General features: G+C 41.1%; 1 protein-coding gene across 6 annotated transcripts in view; it reads right to left on the bottom strand.

Moving 5' to 3' along the window:
* Positions 1-13,894, bottom strand: part of QKI (QKI, KH domain containing RNA binding) — a 163,016-nt gene extending 149,122 nt beyond the window's left edge. For all 6 annotated transcript variants that reach the window (XM_050789301.1, XM_050789302.1, XM_050789303.1 and 3 more), the window contains exon 1: positions 13,162-13,894. In XM_050789301.1, coding sequence (XP_050645258.1) covers positions 13,162-13,303 — 142 coding nt within the window. In that variant the 5' untranslated portion in view covers positions 13,304-13,894. The remainder of the gene's footprint in view (positions 1-13,161) is intronic.
* Positions 13,895-14,461: the final 567 nt, after the last annotated feature.

The raw sequence follows: 14,461 nt of genomic DNA, 5'->3' as shown, positions 1-14,461 counted from the left end.
ATGATAAAACTATGATCCCCAAAAGAACTTTCTCTTCATATAACATATAGTAAACTATGACACATTTTCTTGATTTATTTTAATAAACAAATAAACTGCCTGGTTAAAGACTTTATAATTACACAGAAAACGTACAAACAGGATACCTCTCAATGTAAGTGACTCAGTCACCCACCAAAATAAAAACCTTTCAAACAACTGAGCTGTAAAGGCAGAAACTATTTCGGAAAATAGCTGCAATGAATCTGATGTCCTAAACTAGTTTGTTACATTTAATACGGTCAACATACCAACATATAGTCTCTTAAAGAGACACGTTCTTTAAAGAACTATCACAACTTTTTCACATGCCAATCAAAATATTCCATTCAGTAACTGTTATTTGTCATATTCCTGAGCAACTCTTCCCCTACAATTTAAAGAACATTTTCCTATTCTGGCAAAAGGGTTATTTCTCAACACATTTTAATCACTAAGTGCTCTCTTTTGTGTACTAATATCCCCATCTGCTGGAACATAAGTTCCTTACTACTAAAAGTTCTTAATGACAACAAGTTTGCAGTAGAGATTTTGCAACTACTAAGAAATACAATTTTAAGACTTAGGTTCTACCTATGAGGTCTCCCCCACTTCATATGACTTTAAAAGCTTTAAATATCTATCTATATTCTTTTACTGATACTATTCAGAAGAATTCGCTCAACTGAAACATCTTGCCTGTCATATTCTTTTTTCCCTACCCTTCGTGCTTAAGATACAAAGCATTAGTATAAACAACCATCTCCTTATAAGTTATCTTTCTGGATCACATTGCCATAACACACACACACACACGCATGCACCTGACTTTAAAACATATTTGTATTTTCCATTTCTGCTGAGCATAAGGTAAAAGCTAGTAGAAGCAGTAAGTACAACAAAAGAACACAGCTAATAAATGACAGCATCAAAAAGTCAAAAATAAGATTTAGTAGAAATTAAAACTTGGTATACACAGAATGAGGGTCCCCCCACCAAAAAAAAGGAAAATAATTGTCATCAACCAGAAGAATGGGTCACTGGCTATATCTATTATTGGTAACATGTCTAAAACAAATTTAAAAAAAAATTTTTAAGATAGTTTTACTATTAGTAATATTATTAATTTTGTTATTTTGAAAGTATTTTCCTTAATATCGTAGAATAAAACAAATAAGTATGTCACCATCAAGAACAACATTAGTTTAGCTGTGGTCGGCAAAAAAAAATAAAGACATGACTATAAAATTAACAATGTTAAAATTGAATTGAAAATATAAAAATGAACGAATTTTAAAATCAATATTGTCCATAGAAAATGGCTCAGAAGTAATCACATTCTGAGAGTAATGAACATGTTTAACATCTAAATTCATGTATTTCATACCAATCCTATTGGAGAAATGGCCAAGTCTAGCTCCAGAACAGGCAAGGCAGGCAAGGCACAAGGGGAGCCTGGGGCATAACGTTGCCCCAGAAAGCAAGTAGGAGTTCAACAGACACAGAAGCCAGTTTAATTATCAATGGCTAAAGCTGTAATAATTTTAACATCAAAATTAATTATAGTTGACTTAAGTACATTGAATCTATGAAATCCATGAGTCTACAATGATGACTAGAAAAAAGAGAAAAAATTCATTGGTCTCCATTTGAGGCAGCCAGCAAACCAACACTTTACTTTGAGAACCAAATAATAATAAACAGCAGCATATATCCAGCTTGCCCTATTAGAAACTTACTCCAAAACAGCAATGTATTTCCGTGTTGGTGTGAGAAAGCTGTACCTTTCAAAGGATGCCAAGTAATTGCAGAAAGAATGGCTGAATTAAAATATCATCATGGTGCAAGCTCTAATGAAACTGATTCAGGCAAAAAACTGGTTAAAACCATGGTGTGAATGTTGATGGGGCACCCTTCGTTGATGGGGCACCTTCTGGTTCCAAGAGGGAAAAAAACAAAAAAACGACCTTTAAAGTACAAGGATTCATCTATCACCACTCTAATCCAGCTATCAATCTTTCCTTCTCTGAAGGCAGAACCAGTTACTGTGCCTCCTGATGTGATATAACATAAAGTACACAGCAGCACCTATGACGTCCTCTAGTGGAAGATGCTATACTTGAACCTACTTTAGATCTAGCTTCCAATGTAATAGATACATAGCGCATAAAGGAAAAAGTCCTAAACAAGTTAAATCAATGCCATTTAAAAAAAAAAAAAAAAAAAGAGATGGTTCTAGATTTAAAAAAGTGTAACAACCAGATTTAACGAGTGGTGTTGAGTAAGATTCTGGTTTGGACAATCCAGCTATAAAGAATATCTGTGGATCCACTAGAGAAATCTGAATATGGACTGGTTATTACATCATCTGTAGGATTAACCCATCCTGTTCAGTGTAATGTCATTATGTAGGGAAGTGTTAATTTTTAAAGATACACAAATATGTATCTCTCTTCGGATAGAATGTCAAGATATCTCTCATTTACTTAAAATAACTAAATACAAAAATTAATACAATTAAATTTTAAGTCCACATCGAACTTGGTAAAACATATTTAATCATCTCTGAAACTGGGACAAAATTTTCTTCAAGGCAAATTAATTCAAGAACTCCAAAGATTCTCTCCAAGAGTCTCTTCAATTGTCTTTAGCTCATATAGAAATGAAAGCTCAATTCTCTAACTAAAAATTGGGCTGACAGCTAAACAAATGAGCCCCACATGTTCTCCATCTTTCAGAATGAATACACTAATCTGTAGGTAAGGAAAAGAAAGACTTGTTTCTAGTTAAAACACACTTTAAAAAATCTTTAGAGTTTAAAATACAGAACACTCAATATAAATATTTTTATTAATACTATTTTGAGAAAATATCACTATTCAAAAAATTTTCCTAATGGGTTAACCACATATATAATAGTTTGACTCCTCACACTTCATCCAATGTCTATTTTAAACCCATATATATTCTACACATTCTCAGTTTATGCACAAAGAGTTCATTCTGACACCCCCAAATAATCCAAGCCTTAAAGATTCCCTACAACCTTCAGAATAAAATTCAGACTATGTATTCTGGCCTTCAAGGCCCATCACAATCTAGCCCTAACCTGGTCTGCTTTCTGTAGTCTCTCTTAATTCCCACTACTTCTATCTATGCATTTGCCATTTCAACTAACTAAATCCGTACCTATTTCCTAAGCCTTGCCCATCACCATGGTGCTGGCACTGCTGTACCTTCCCTTCTCCTGGAACATCCTCCACCTTCCCAATCACCTCATTAAATCATACTAACTGTTAATACCAACTCAGGTTCCACTTCTCAAATAAACATAACTAGATAGTTCAGCTCAAAGTGACATCCTCTAAACTACCAGAGTGTTAGTAGTGATTCTCATGCACATAAAAACTAGCTGAACCTACATGGATACATTACCTTTCTTTTTCTTTTCTCATCCTCTAAAAGCTGCTTTGCTTATCTAATTGTTTACCCTATCATAAACAATTCTAAAATGTTGATAGACAGCAGATGATACAGGCCGGGGGCAGTGGCTAACACCTGTAATCCCAGCTCTTTGGGAGGCTGAGGCAGGCATATTACCTGAGGTCAGGAGTTTGAGACCATCCTGGATAACATGGTGAAACCCTGTCTCTACTAAAAATACAGCAATTAGCCAGGTGTGGAGGTGTGCACCTATAATCCCAGCTACTGGGGAGGCTGAGGCAGGAGAATCGCTTGAACCTGGGAGACAGAGGTTGTAGTGAGCCAAGATCCAGCGCCCGGGCGACAGAGCAAGACTTTAAAAAAAAAAAAAAAAAAAAAAAAAGCAAGCAGGTGATGCTGCTACTTTATAGTATGAGAGGCTCTTCTGAATACCCATCAACTTCAGAGTATTTGGATTTCAGGTTGGCAGGGCAGTTAATAATTTCATTCACAGATGAAGAAGCTTGAGGTTCAGAGAGATTAGTTATCTCGCCCAAGATCGCCAAACTAGTTAATTGTAGAGTCATGATTAGATCCCAGGTCTACAGTCCAAGAATGCTTACCACTTCACCACAGGGTCTCATTAGCATATGCACAAAAACATAAATTTCATCTTTATGCTGGCTCACGCATGTGCATGCGCACACACACAGAGTTAAAACTTGAATACTCTCATGATAATGGGGCATCACTGCAACCACGGTAGAATCAGCGACAATAGACAATTAGGTGCAGTTTCAGGGTAATTTTTTCGATCCCAGTTTGAAATTTTTTTCTTAAAAAAATGTATTCACCTGCCATGTAACAACTATATCAAAGGGATACAATTACTGTAACACAGCAAAGAACTGTGGATTACGTTTAATTTGTTTGAATTATTTGAAATGAGCAATCATCCTCCAGATGCTGGCATCAGGAATATGATGTGGTGGCTACTTGGTGCAGCACCGTTTCCATTCAATTCATAACCATCCACCTCATGGGTGTCACTCTCCAGTTATCTACCTGATATATTACTGGGCTGTTTACCCCAGGCTGATCTAAAACTGATACAAGTATACACTCCTGACTTGAATCACTTAGCAATAGTATACTTCTCTATTAAATCACCGAATCAAAAATGTTTCCTCTTCAGTAGTTAGTAAAAATAATAGCAGCAACAATTTTTACTACATTATTCAAAAAACTGAGGCTCTAGTATTTGCTTACAAAGAAGTGAATGAGCTGAAATTCTCTAAAAATGCCTTTCTCGCTTTTAGCCTTTTAATTAGTTATCATTAAAAATGAATTCTAGTTCGAAGAATTTGACCATCATTTGTTCAAAACCAGCATATCACAGAATTAGCAAAAAACCATTTGCTTTTTCTTCTTTACCTTCACAACTTGAGGCAACAGCAGCAGCTTTTTAGCACATGGAAATATTCCAGGTTTTTCCCTCCAGTTCCCCTTGTGGAGAGGCCATACAATGGAACAGAGGGGAGAAGTGAGTGTCTCGCTCCAGCTCTGCTGCTAACTTGTCCTGAGACACAGGCAAGTCACAACCGCTTCAAGTCTTAGTCTCTGCACCTATGAGAAGCCCCCAACTCTCAGGAAACCTGCAGCTCTAAAACACAATTCTCTGATACAATCTGCAAGGTAATTTTGAGACCCTGTAAAACTATGACATTGAAGAGTTTACGAAAAGGTCCCAAATTTTATTTGTTTTTGAGATGGAATCTCACTCTGTCGCTCAGGCTGGAGTGCAGTGACACAATCTCCTCCCTGCAACCGCCGCCTCCCAGGTTCAAGCAATTCTTCTGCTTCAGCCTCCCAAGTAGCTGGGACTACAGGCACACACTACCATGCCTGGCTAATTTTTAGTAGAGACAGGGTTTCACCATACTGGCCAGGCTGGTTTCGAAATCCTGACCTCGTGATCCGCCTGTCTCGGCCTCCCAAAGTGCTGGGATTACAGGCGTGAGCCACCTCGCCTGGCTCGGTTTCAAATTTTAAAATTGTATGTTTGTTTTTTTACCACGCATTTTCCTACTTCTACTCTTAAAATGTACTATTATTTTGTTGCTTTTTCCTATGTATTTCAAACTAAAATCAGCTTAAAAGCCAAGGGCTCCCCAGTGATTTGCTACTGACCAGATCAGGTCCAGTTTCCACAATGACCTCTCCTGCACTAAAGCAAAAGCAAGGTGCTTACTTAAGGCCTGCTACTTATTCAATCCCCGGGCCAACCAGATATTTCATCATTTTGAAAACCTTTCTCAGCTGGAACTTAACCAGCCCCAGTACTCACAAAGCCCAGCTCACATTCACCGCATGTCTCCACTTACAGATATAAATGCCTACACACACATGCCCTTTACTTACATTGTGGCCATAATGTGGAGCCACTTAAGGATGTAACTGCACTTCAATGTTTTATTCTATTTTATTTTTTTAAGAGAGGGTCCCACCGTTGCCCAAAGTGGAGTGCAGTGGCACGATCATAACACTGCAGCCTTGACCTCCCAGGCTCAAGCAATCCTCGCACCTTAGCCTCCCAAGTAGCTTGGGGTTACAAGCACAAGCCACCACACCCGACTAATGATGTTCTTTCTGATACTTCAATATCTGTTTATCTGCTAAGCAGAGTATGACACATTCTGCTTATAATAAATAATGTGATCGAAATCTTACAATCAATTCATTTCCCCAACCTCAAAATTTAGTTCTATAAAAATATTAGACTAATACATGAAGCAACTTTTTGAACATATTTTGTTAGACTTGGTAGGATTGCTGGATTTTCAAACTAGTTTCCACATCAAGAAACTGAAGATGAAAACATTAAGTGCAGTCCTTTTCTTGCTAATTACAAGAATTCTAGATAAATCAATTCTGCAATATATTTTTTAAAAATTCATCACAGACTTTCAAACACTGTTACTGCTAAAACACAGTAATAGACATTTTAGAAATAAAAGAGCTGGCCACACGTGGTGGCTCACGCCTGTAATCCCAACGCTCTGGGAGGCCGAGGTGGTCAGATCACAGGGTCAAGAGTTCAAGACCAGTCTGGCCAACATGATGAAACCCTGTCTCTACTAAAAATACAAAAAATTGGCGGGCGCCTGTAATCTCAGCTACTCAGGAGGCTGAGGGAGGAGAACTGCTTGAACCCAGGAGGTGGAGGTTGCAATGAGCCGAGAGCACGCCATTGCACTCCAGCCTGGGTGACAGAGTGAAACTCCGACTAAAAAAAAAAAAAAAAGGAAAAAAAGAAAAGAAAGAAAAAAAGAAATAAAAGAACTAAGTTTCAGCTAAGTGAAAGCTTCAATTTATCAGTTTTCTAAGTGATGGCACTGTTTAAAGACACACCTATGTTTAAAAACACAGCTATTTGTGTTAAATGACAATCAGCTACGTATGATTATACTCAGCTTCCTTTTAAACTGAAGTCACTCAAATACAGTCTATCCTGAACACACCAAAGCAGCACCTAGGGACAAGAAATCATTCCTATCTATTGTGTCCTGCATGGAGTACAAGAACTATATAGATATATATGGACTTTTAAAAGGGTAACTAACAGGGTGGGGAAAGTTTACCTAAGTAATTCCATAAATGCCAAAATTTTCCAAGAGCTAAGATAAGCACTGGTAGTTTTTCTCTGCTTATGAACTGATACCCTTTGGTATAAGGACTGACAAGAAACTATACTGCTTAAGCAAAGCAATTTTATCTTTCTAAATCTCCTTCCCAATAATAACAGTAAAGTAACATTAAGCACCTTGACAGCAAGTACTACAAATAACATGACATTTTTTAAAGTTATTTTTAAGAAAAAATACAAATGTTTTTTCTTCTAAGGGCATAAAACTATCAACAATCACACAACTGCTTCATTTCCTAAAATTATTAGACACTACTTCTAATGTCACCTCTGGATTTTCATTTTTTCAAACCATGTGCACATACCCTATCTTTAAGAAACTAGAAATCAAAAAAAGAGGTAAGATGTAACATGTTTAATTCAACAAGCATCTGAGAAGTGTATGCCAGGCTCTAAGGTAGGCACCTTCAAGAAAGTAATTTTAAGAGGGCAGACAGGCAATAATATTCCAATGCTAACTATAATGATCACTCCACAGAAGGGAGTACCTAACACAGACTCAGGTTATAAACAAATTTCTTAACAGTCCCATTAACATAACAAACTATATTCACTATAAAAGTTTATTGTTAGTTGTGCTTCTCTGTTAAGTAAAAATATAACTGTAAAACATCAAATAATCTAGCTATTTTGGGCCCAAAATTGATATGCCAATTTTCAAAAGGGGTATAAATATTCCCTAAAAGTTATCATTAAGGGTAAACACCACATTATTGCACTTAAAATTCACATTAAGCTGTCTTAATGTCAAATAGAGGAGGGATTGGAGGAAAAAAATGAAGTCCCGTTGATAATGTAAATAAAAAGCTAGTATATATCTCTGTGACCTCCTAACACAGGCCCACTCACCACTCCCCATCCCATGGCCTTAAAATAGAACCTTGGATATGTTCATAACAGCTGACATACCAATAGCAGAAACTTGCTCAGTGGGCTGCCTTTTAAGTTATCAACAAACAAAAACCCACAATGTCATAGCATTTTCCATCTCCAACAGAGAAGAGCAAGTTTTGCTTACAACTGCAACATCAAACAAATAAATCAAACACATGTATTAGCTACACTGAATTTCTCAAGTAAATTAAACTGTAGTTCCAGTCAGTTTATAAAGAGTTGCTCCTATGATCACACTGGTGTAATTCCCTTGATATAAAAACCAAACCAAACTGTAAAAAAAAGGGAAAAAAAAACCACACACACAAAAAAGCCCTTACATGTCTAAGCATATTGGCCTCAAAAAAAAAAAAGAATCTGAATCATGCTTCAGTGAAGGCCAGGTCAAAGCAAGAGGATTTTATTATACTTCACTTCTTTCATCACAGAAATCTATTTCCCTGAAAAAGGAAACCAAAAACCATTTGCTCTTATGAGAAACTGACCAATTTCAATCAGCTCCAGGACAGTGACAGTGACTAGTGAAGCATTAACAGAAATATAATGTGCATAAAGCATTTAAGAAGTCAAATTAACTTGATTTAACTTGACATTCTCAGTCATTTAAGAAAAAGTGTTCATCCCAAATACGCTAGTCAATGTGACTAGCAAAGAGACCTATTTCCATCAACTCAACTGTGTTACAGTCGGATACTTTTACTACAAAACATGCAAACTGGATACAGTTTACAAAGGAAACACCTTCCACCTACAGGGAAATTTAGCTTTAAAAGTACAGAATGAAAGTCTAATAAATGACCCATAATGATACAACTGATCTTTCCCATGACTGCCAATATATAGCTGCTGACACCTCCTGGGTGAGAAAAGATAATGGAAAGAAGTGATTATAAATAGTAGCTTCCTTCTTACTACAACTAATTCAAGGGCTGTGTACAAAAGCAAAATCCTAAAGAGGAGATTATTTCACCTTAAAATCTGTTTGTTACAGATGATGATTACTGACAACAATAATTGCTTCTTCAGACAAAAAGAAAAACTTTTTTAAAGAAATCTCTATAGCAAAAGTTCTCTCAATACCAACAACCACATAATTCTTAAGTCAAAGCTTTTGTAAATGAATTCTCAGGAAAAAAAAAATGATGGCAAGAAAATCTTATGATACATCCAATAACAAAGGCAAACAAAGTGAAAATAAACATTAACATGAAAAAATATCAACTATTTAAGCAAGTTTTAACAAAATATTTTTACTCATATATTTAAAGGAGAGGGAGCAGGCAGGGTACAAACTAAACTGAGGTCAGACAGAAAGTTTATTATAAACACAAAAAGATCATCAGAAAATGAAAATGTATTTTTCAAATCAGTAATAAGGCATTCTAATGCATCTGCTCTTTTTCTGAGCCACACACTAATTTTTCTGATATCCACAATAAAAAGATTTAGACTGTCCTTCCTCATTATACATTTTTTATTTCCATATCAGCAGCTTTAACCCCTCCTCCATCTAAAAAACTGAAAACTCAAAATCTGCTTTAAAAATACTAGTTCTCCATTTTCCCCTAATACAGGATTGCTAAGTCTGACTGTACTCTTCACCTTCTCAATTCTAAATTACAAAACTTTATTAAAACAATTTGCATTCAACTACTGTTGTTTCATTTTCATGACAAAAAAAGTTTGTTTTTTAAAAAACTATATACTGACTGCTCTAAGGGTTCAGTCAAAAATTTCTCTCTAAAGGTAGAGCAGTTTAAGACCTAGGTTTTATGTGTAATCCTATGATCATCTCTATCTTCAATAAAAGGTTTCAAACTCAAGTTTATGTCCTTTATATGACGGGCCCAACCCAATACGTATTCATAACTTTAACAAACAACCGTGTTGAAGATACTTGAGTGGAAGAGCTGGCACACACACCCCCACCACCAGCAACAGCAAAAAACAAAACAAAAACAAAAACAAGCAGTAAAACAAAAGGACTGTCCACAATCAAGATACAGGCTAAAGGTTAACTTGGCAAGGAATTAAAATACTTATTCTAAAACATCCAAGTCTTAATCGATTAACTAGGAAAACCAGCACACTTAATCCTCAAATTTGCAACTAGCCAAATGGAAATTCTTAGGCTGACAAGTTAATTTTTTAAAACCCTATTCTTTGAAAAATATTTTAAAATAAAAAATTTAAAATCTCATTTAAAATTCCTAATTATCAGAAAATACATCTACCCTAAATACGATGTTAACTTCATTAAACCAATCACTAAAGTAAAATTTTTAGTAAATTTTATCTAGATTTAAAAGTAATTTTTCGACCAAGCATTATAGGCAAAAAAAAACAAAAAAACAAAAAAGTAATGCCTAACCAGAAACAAAAGTCATGATTAATTTGTTTTGAACAATGACAAACCACAAAGGGGTAAAGCACAAGATGCCAAATTTCACAATTAAATCATCTAGAAAAAAAAATGTGATGGACTTCAGAAACCAATATTTTTCTTAAATCAAATTAAGTTTATAATAAGACTAACAATTACAGGAAGCAGCTTATTCCACACTAAGGAATAGCCCTTTTTCCTGCATGTTTGTACTGGTCTGATAAAAAACAATCAAGCTTCCTTGTCATTATATTGCCCATTTTAAACATACTATATGTCATACAGAAGCAATCTTTACACTGGGGAGTTGACAAGGCAAAAACTAAAGACAGAGTAAGATGAGAGATGGAGTAAACCACATTAAAAGGGGAAGGGGAAACAAACATTATCTAAGCGATATCATAGTGATCTCCTACATTTAAAACGCAAATGAGAACTATTTCCAACCAGAGAGAAATAAGCCTTTGTTAGAGATAATGACATAATTAACATTTCTGGATTTGAAAGATTAAAAATTATTAAAGCCTAAGGTTGGAAACTTGATAACAAGGAATCAGCTCTAAATTTAGAGATTTTAGATCAACACAAAAGCACAAGAAGCCTTTTAAAACTAAAGAAACTCAAAAGTATGCAGTTTTTTAAATAGTATACATAAGGTGAAAGTATTTTCACATTTTTGGAATCTCCTATAGTCTTTGAATTCAACATTTCAAGAATACAATTTTAATTAACCCTAAATATTGTCAAGGCCTATTTTCATTTTATCGTCGATAAAGGATTCCTTCTAAACAACTGCACTCAAGAAAAAAAACTTTCACCAGAAATTGTTACTAATACTACTAAAACTTTAACTTAACCGAAATATGCCAAGGAGAAAATATTAAGAGTGTTACTTTTGAAACGTCATGAAGTTGTGCTAATAATTTTAAGGAAAGTGTTTTCAATGTTCGAAAACACTATAAAACACATGACAAATCAAATAATCTATAATTTAAGTTTCAACTAAATTTAATATAGGTCAGATTACTGAGTATGTTACACATTTGGTTCCAAACATTTCCATGGTTAAAAAATAACTGGCGCCCCTTAGCGCTCACATTTGGAAATACTCAATTTAAGAGTTCCAGCAATTTTTTTTTTTTTTTTTTTGACATTCCAGAAAGTTTTCTGCCTCCACAATCTTTCAAATGCCAACACAAACAGGAAAAGCAGAACCCTTTAAAGGGACAGCTCAAGTTTTCTCTGGAGCAACTTGAAATTAACAGATTTGCTGTTCCAACAGTGGAAAATGCCCATTTCAATGCTGGTGAGTGCTGTATGTTTAACATATGGAAGCAAAACGACGAGAAAGCCGTAACACCTAACCATTTTCTACTTTTAAGTTGTTTCTTTGACTTTCAAGACAATAAAACTCCAGGGATTTTTCTTTAATCATCTTTTTATCATGGAAACATTTCCGGCCTTTTGTTCTCTAATGACATTCCAACTCCCCAAGCTTCAAACTCCTGTTCCCCGACTCTATTTTTAAAATCTCGAAATTCTTGCGAAAAATCTAAACTCCATTGCTCATCTCTTCAACCTAAAGTTTTCAGTTTCCTTTACACAGTCCTCCGGTGATGCCTCTGAGCAGGAAAAAAAAAAAAAAAAAACTCCTGGCTAGTCGATTTTCGAAACACTTTTTTGTGGTCATTTATTTTTTTCTCTAGGCGTCCACAGAAACCCACAGCTACTAGAAATTAATACTCCAGATACTGCTATGAGAACTTCTTAAGGAAATTCCAGAGTTGGTCAACATTAATCTTCTTGTCATTCTTCGCTCCCCACAGCGCTCCATAAAGCTTTTTGAAAACTTCGGCTCAATTTTATTTCGCCCTTTCCAAACGTCTCGATTCCCTGTCCTACAAACTCGGGCGGCTGCGTCTCCGGGAGCAAACCCTCCGCCCAAGTTCTTCCTAACTCAGGCTGCGCTCCGATCTGTCATCGCGTTATTTCGCACTCCACCCCCCCCCCCCCCCCCGAAAAGTGAAGTTCAACTCCCTAACAGTTCTCGCTTCCCCAAACAAAAGGGAAAAAAGTGCTTTTCGCCGTCACTTCGTCCTCCTTGTCGGCTACGCCAGCATTTCGGTCTCCTATGGAATTTCTTTAAACTAACGAGCCCCACTCTGACTTCCACTTAGTATTTACCAGCTGCACCAACTCCCCAAGCACGAAACCTCGCTTTAGTCCTCATGGGAGAGGGAGAGCTCCCGAACGCGGGGCAGCGGGGGTCCGCGCAGAGCAAGCTCAGGAGGTCGAGGAGAGGAGCGGGGCCCGCGCCGGGGACACGCGCGTCCTCCAGGCCGGCGGCGCGGCGTGGGCCTGCTCTCGGGAGGGCTTGGCGAGGACCACCGAGCCCGCGCAGCCCCCGCTGGCCTCTCGGAAATGTGACCGCCAAAGCCAGAGGGGCCGCAGGGTTCGCCCCGCAGCCCTCCGCAGCGCACAAACTTGGGCGCCAGCGGCGCGGGGTCCCGGGCCGGGCAGGGGGCGTCCGGCCCCGGCGGGTCCACCCCGGCCCGCCCGCCCGCCGCCGCCGCAAGCCCGGCCCGGCGCCTCCTTTGTGCGCCCTCCCGGCCTCCCAGTCCCCCCGGCGCGCGGTCCCGCCCGGCCGTGACCTTCCCGCCCTCCCCACCATCCCAAGCAGGGAAAGGGGCCGCCCCGGCGGGGATCGGGCCGGGGCCGGGGCCCCGAAGACGCTCACCTTCGTCCAGCAGCCGCTCGAGGTGGTTGAAGATCCCGCAGAAGTTGGGCAGGCTGCTCATGAGCTTCTTGTCGTTCATCAGCTGCATCAGGTAATCTGGGGTGGGCTTCGGCTTCTCCTTCGTTTCCATTTCCCCGACCATATTCCAGGCTCCGCAGCTCACTCCGCCCGCCGCCGCCGCCGCCGCCGCCGCCGCCGCCGCCGGAGAGGAGGGAGGGGCGGGGGCGAGCCCCGGCCGCGGGCCGCTCGGGACCCGGCGTCCCGCTCCGCGCCGGCTCCCGCTCTGGCTCCCGCGCCGAGCCCCGGGGCGGCCGGCACCGCGCGCTCGCCCGCCCCCCGCAGGCACTTTCCGCCCGGGCCCGACGCGCTCCCAGCCGCCGCCGCTCTCGGCCGCCCGGCTCGGCGCGTCCCTCACGAGGCCGGCGGGCGGGCGGGAGGCGGGTCTCGGCTGGCCGAGTGCGGGCGCAGGGCGCGGGCCGCTGGCGCCGGACGAGGAGGAGCCGGGGCCGCCGCTCACTCGGCTGGTCGCGCCCGCTCAGCGCCGCCGCCGCCTGTGCCGCGGGCTCGGGGGGTCTCTCTGGGCTGGTCCCCGCCGCGGCGCCTCTGCCGCTGCCGCTGCCGCCGCGCTCTGACTGCGCTCCTCCTCTTCCTCCTCCTCCTTCTCCTCCTCCTCCTCACTCACTTGGCGGCGGAGTTCGCCTCAGTTCAGGCGGCGCTGCCAGCGGCGGCGGCAGCAGCGGCGGGGGGGGAGGGGCGAAGGCGCGGGGAGGGCCGGGGGTGGGCGGCGGGCGGGGCCGCGCAGGGCGGCCGTTAGCGGGGCACGGCCGGCGCGCTCCCGCTGCCCGACGCCCCCCGACCCGGGCAGCAGCCGGCGCCGTGCCCCCTCCTCCCTGCCTCCCTGGCGGGGCGGGCGGCGGGGGCGACGGGAGCGTGACGGGCGGCGGCGCTCGGCGGCCCCGGGCCTGGGCGCAGGGACTGGGTCGCCGCCGTGCGGGGCGCCCGGGGCGGGTGGGTGTGGGTTGCGGGGCCGACGGCCGCGGGGGGGCGCGGGGCTCGGGCGCGGTTGGGGCTGGCGCGGCAGGCGGGAGGAATTCCAGCGGGACGCGCCAGCGCTGCCTCCGCCTCGCCTCCCGTTACTATAGTTTTTTCAGAACCTCTCATCCACCCCGCAGAAAAGAAATTTTTTTTAACGTCCTGTTGCTTCACGGGGGACTTTCGGGGTGGGCATCACGTGGCCCGACACGTAGCCATGGGGCTCCAGAGCGCGTGCGCGCGTCGTGCCCCGTGGCCACGCCCCTTC

The sequence above is a fragment of the Macaca thibetana genome, chromosome 4 (genome assembly GCF_024542745.1).
Source record: "Macaca thibetana thibetana isolate TM-01 chromosome 4, ASM2454274v1, whole genome shotgun sequence".
NCBI lineage: Eukaryota > Metazoa > Chordata > Mammalia > Primates > Cercopithecidae > Macaca > Macaca thibetana.
The sequence above is the reverse complement of the archived record's forward strand: the minus strand, read 5'-3'. Positions and strand labels throughout refer to the sequence as shown.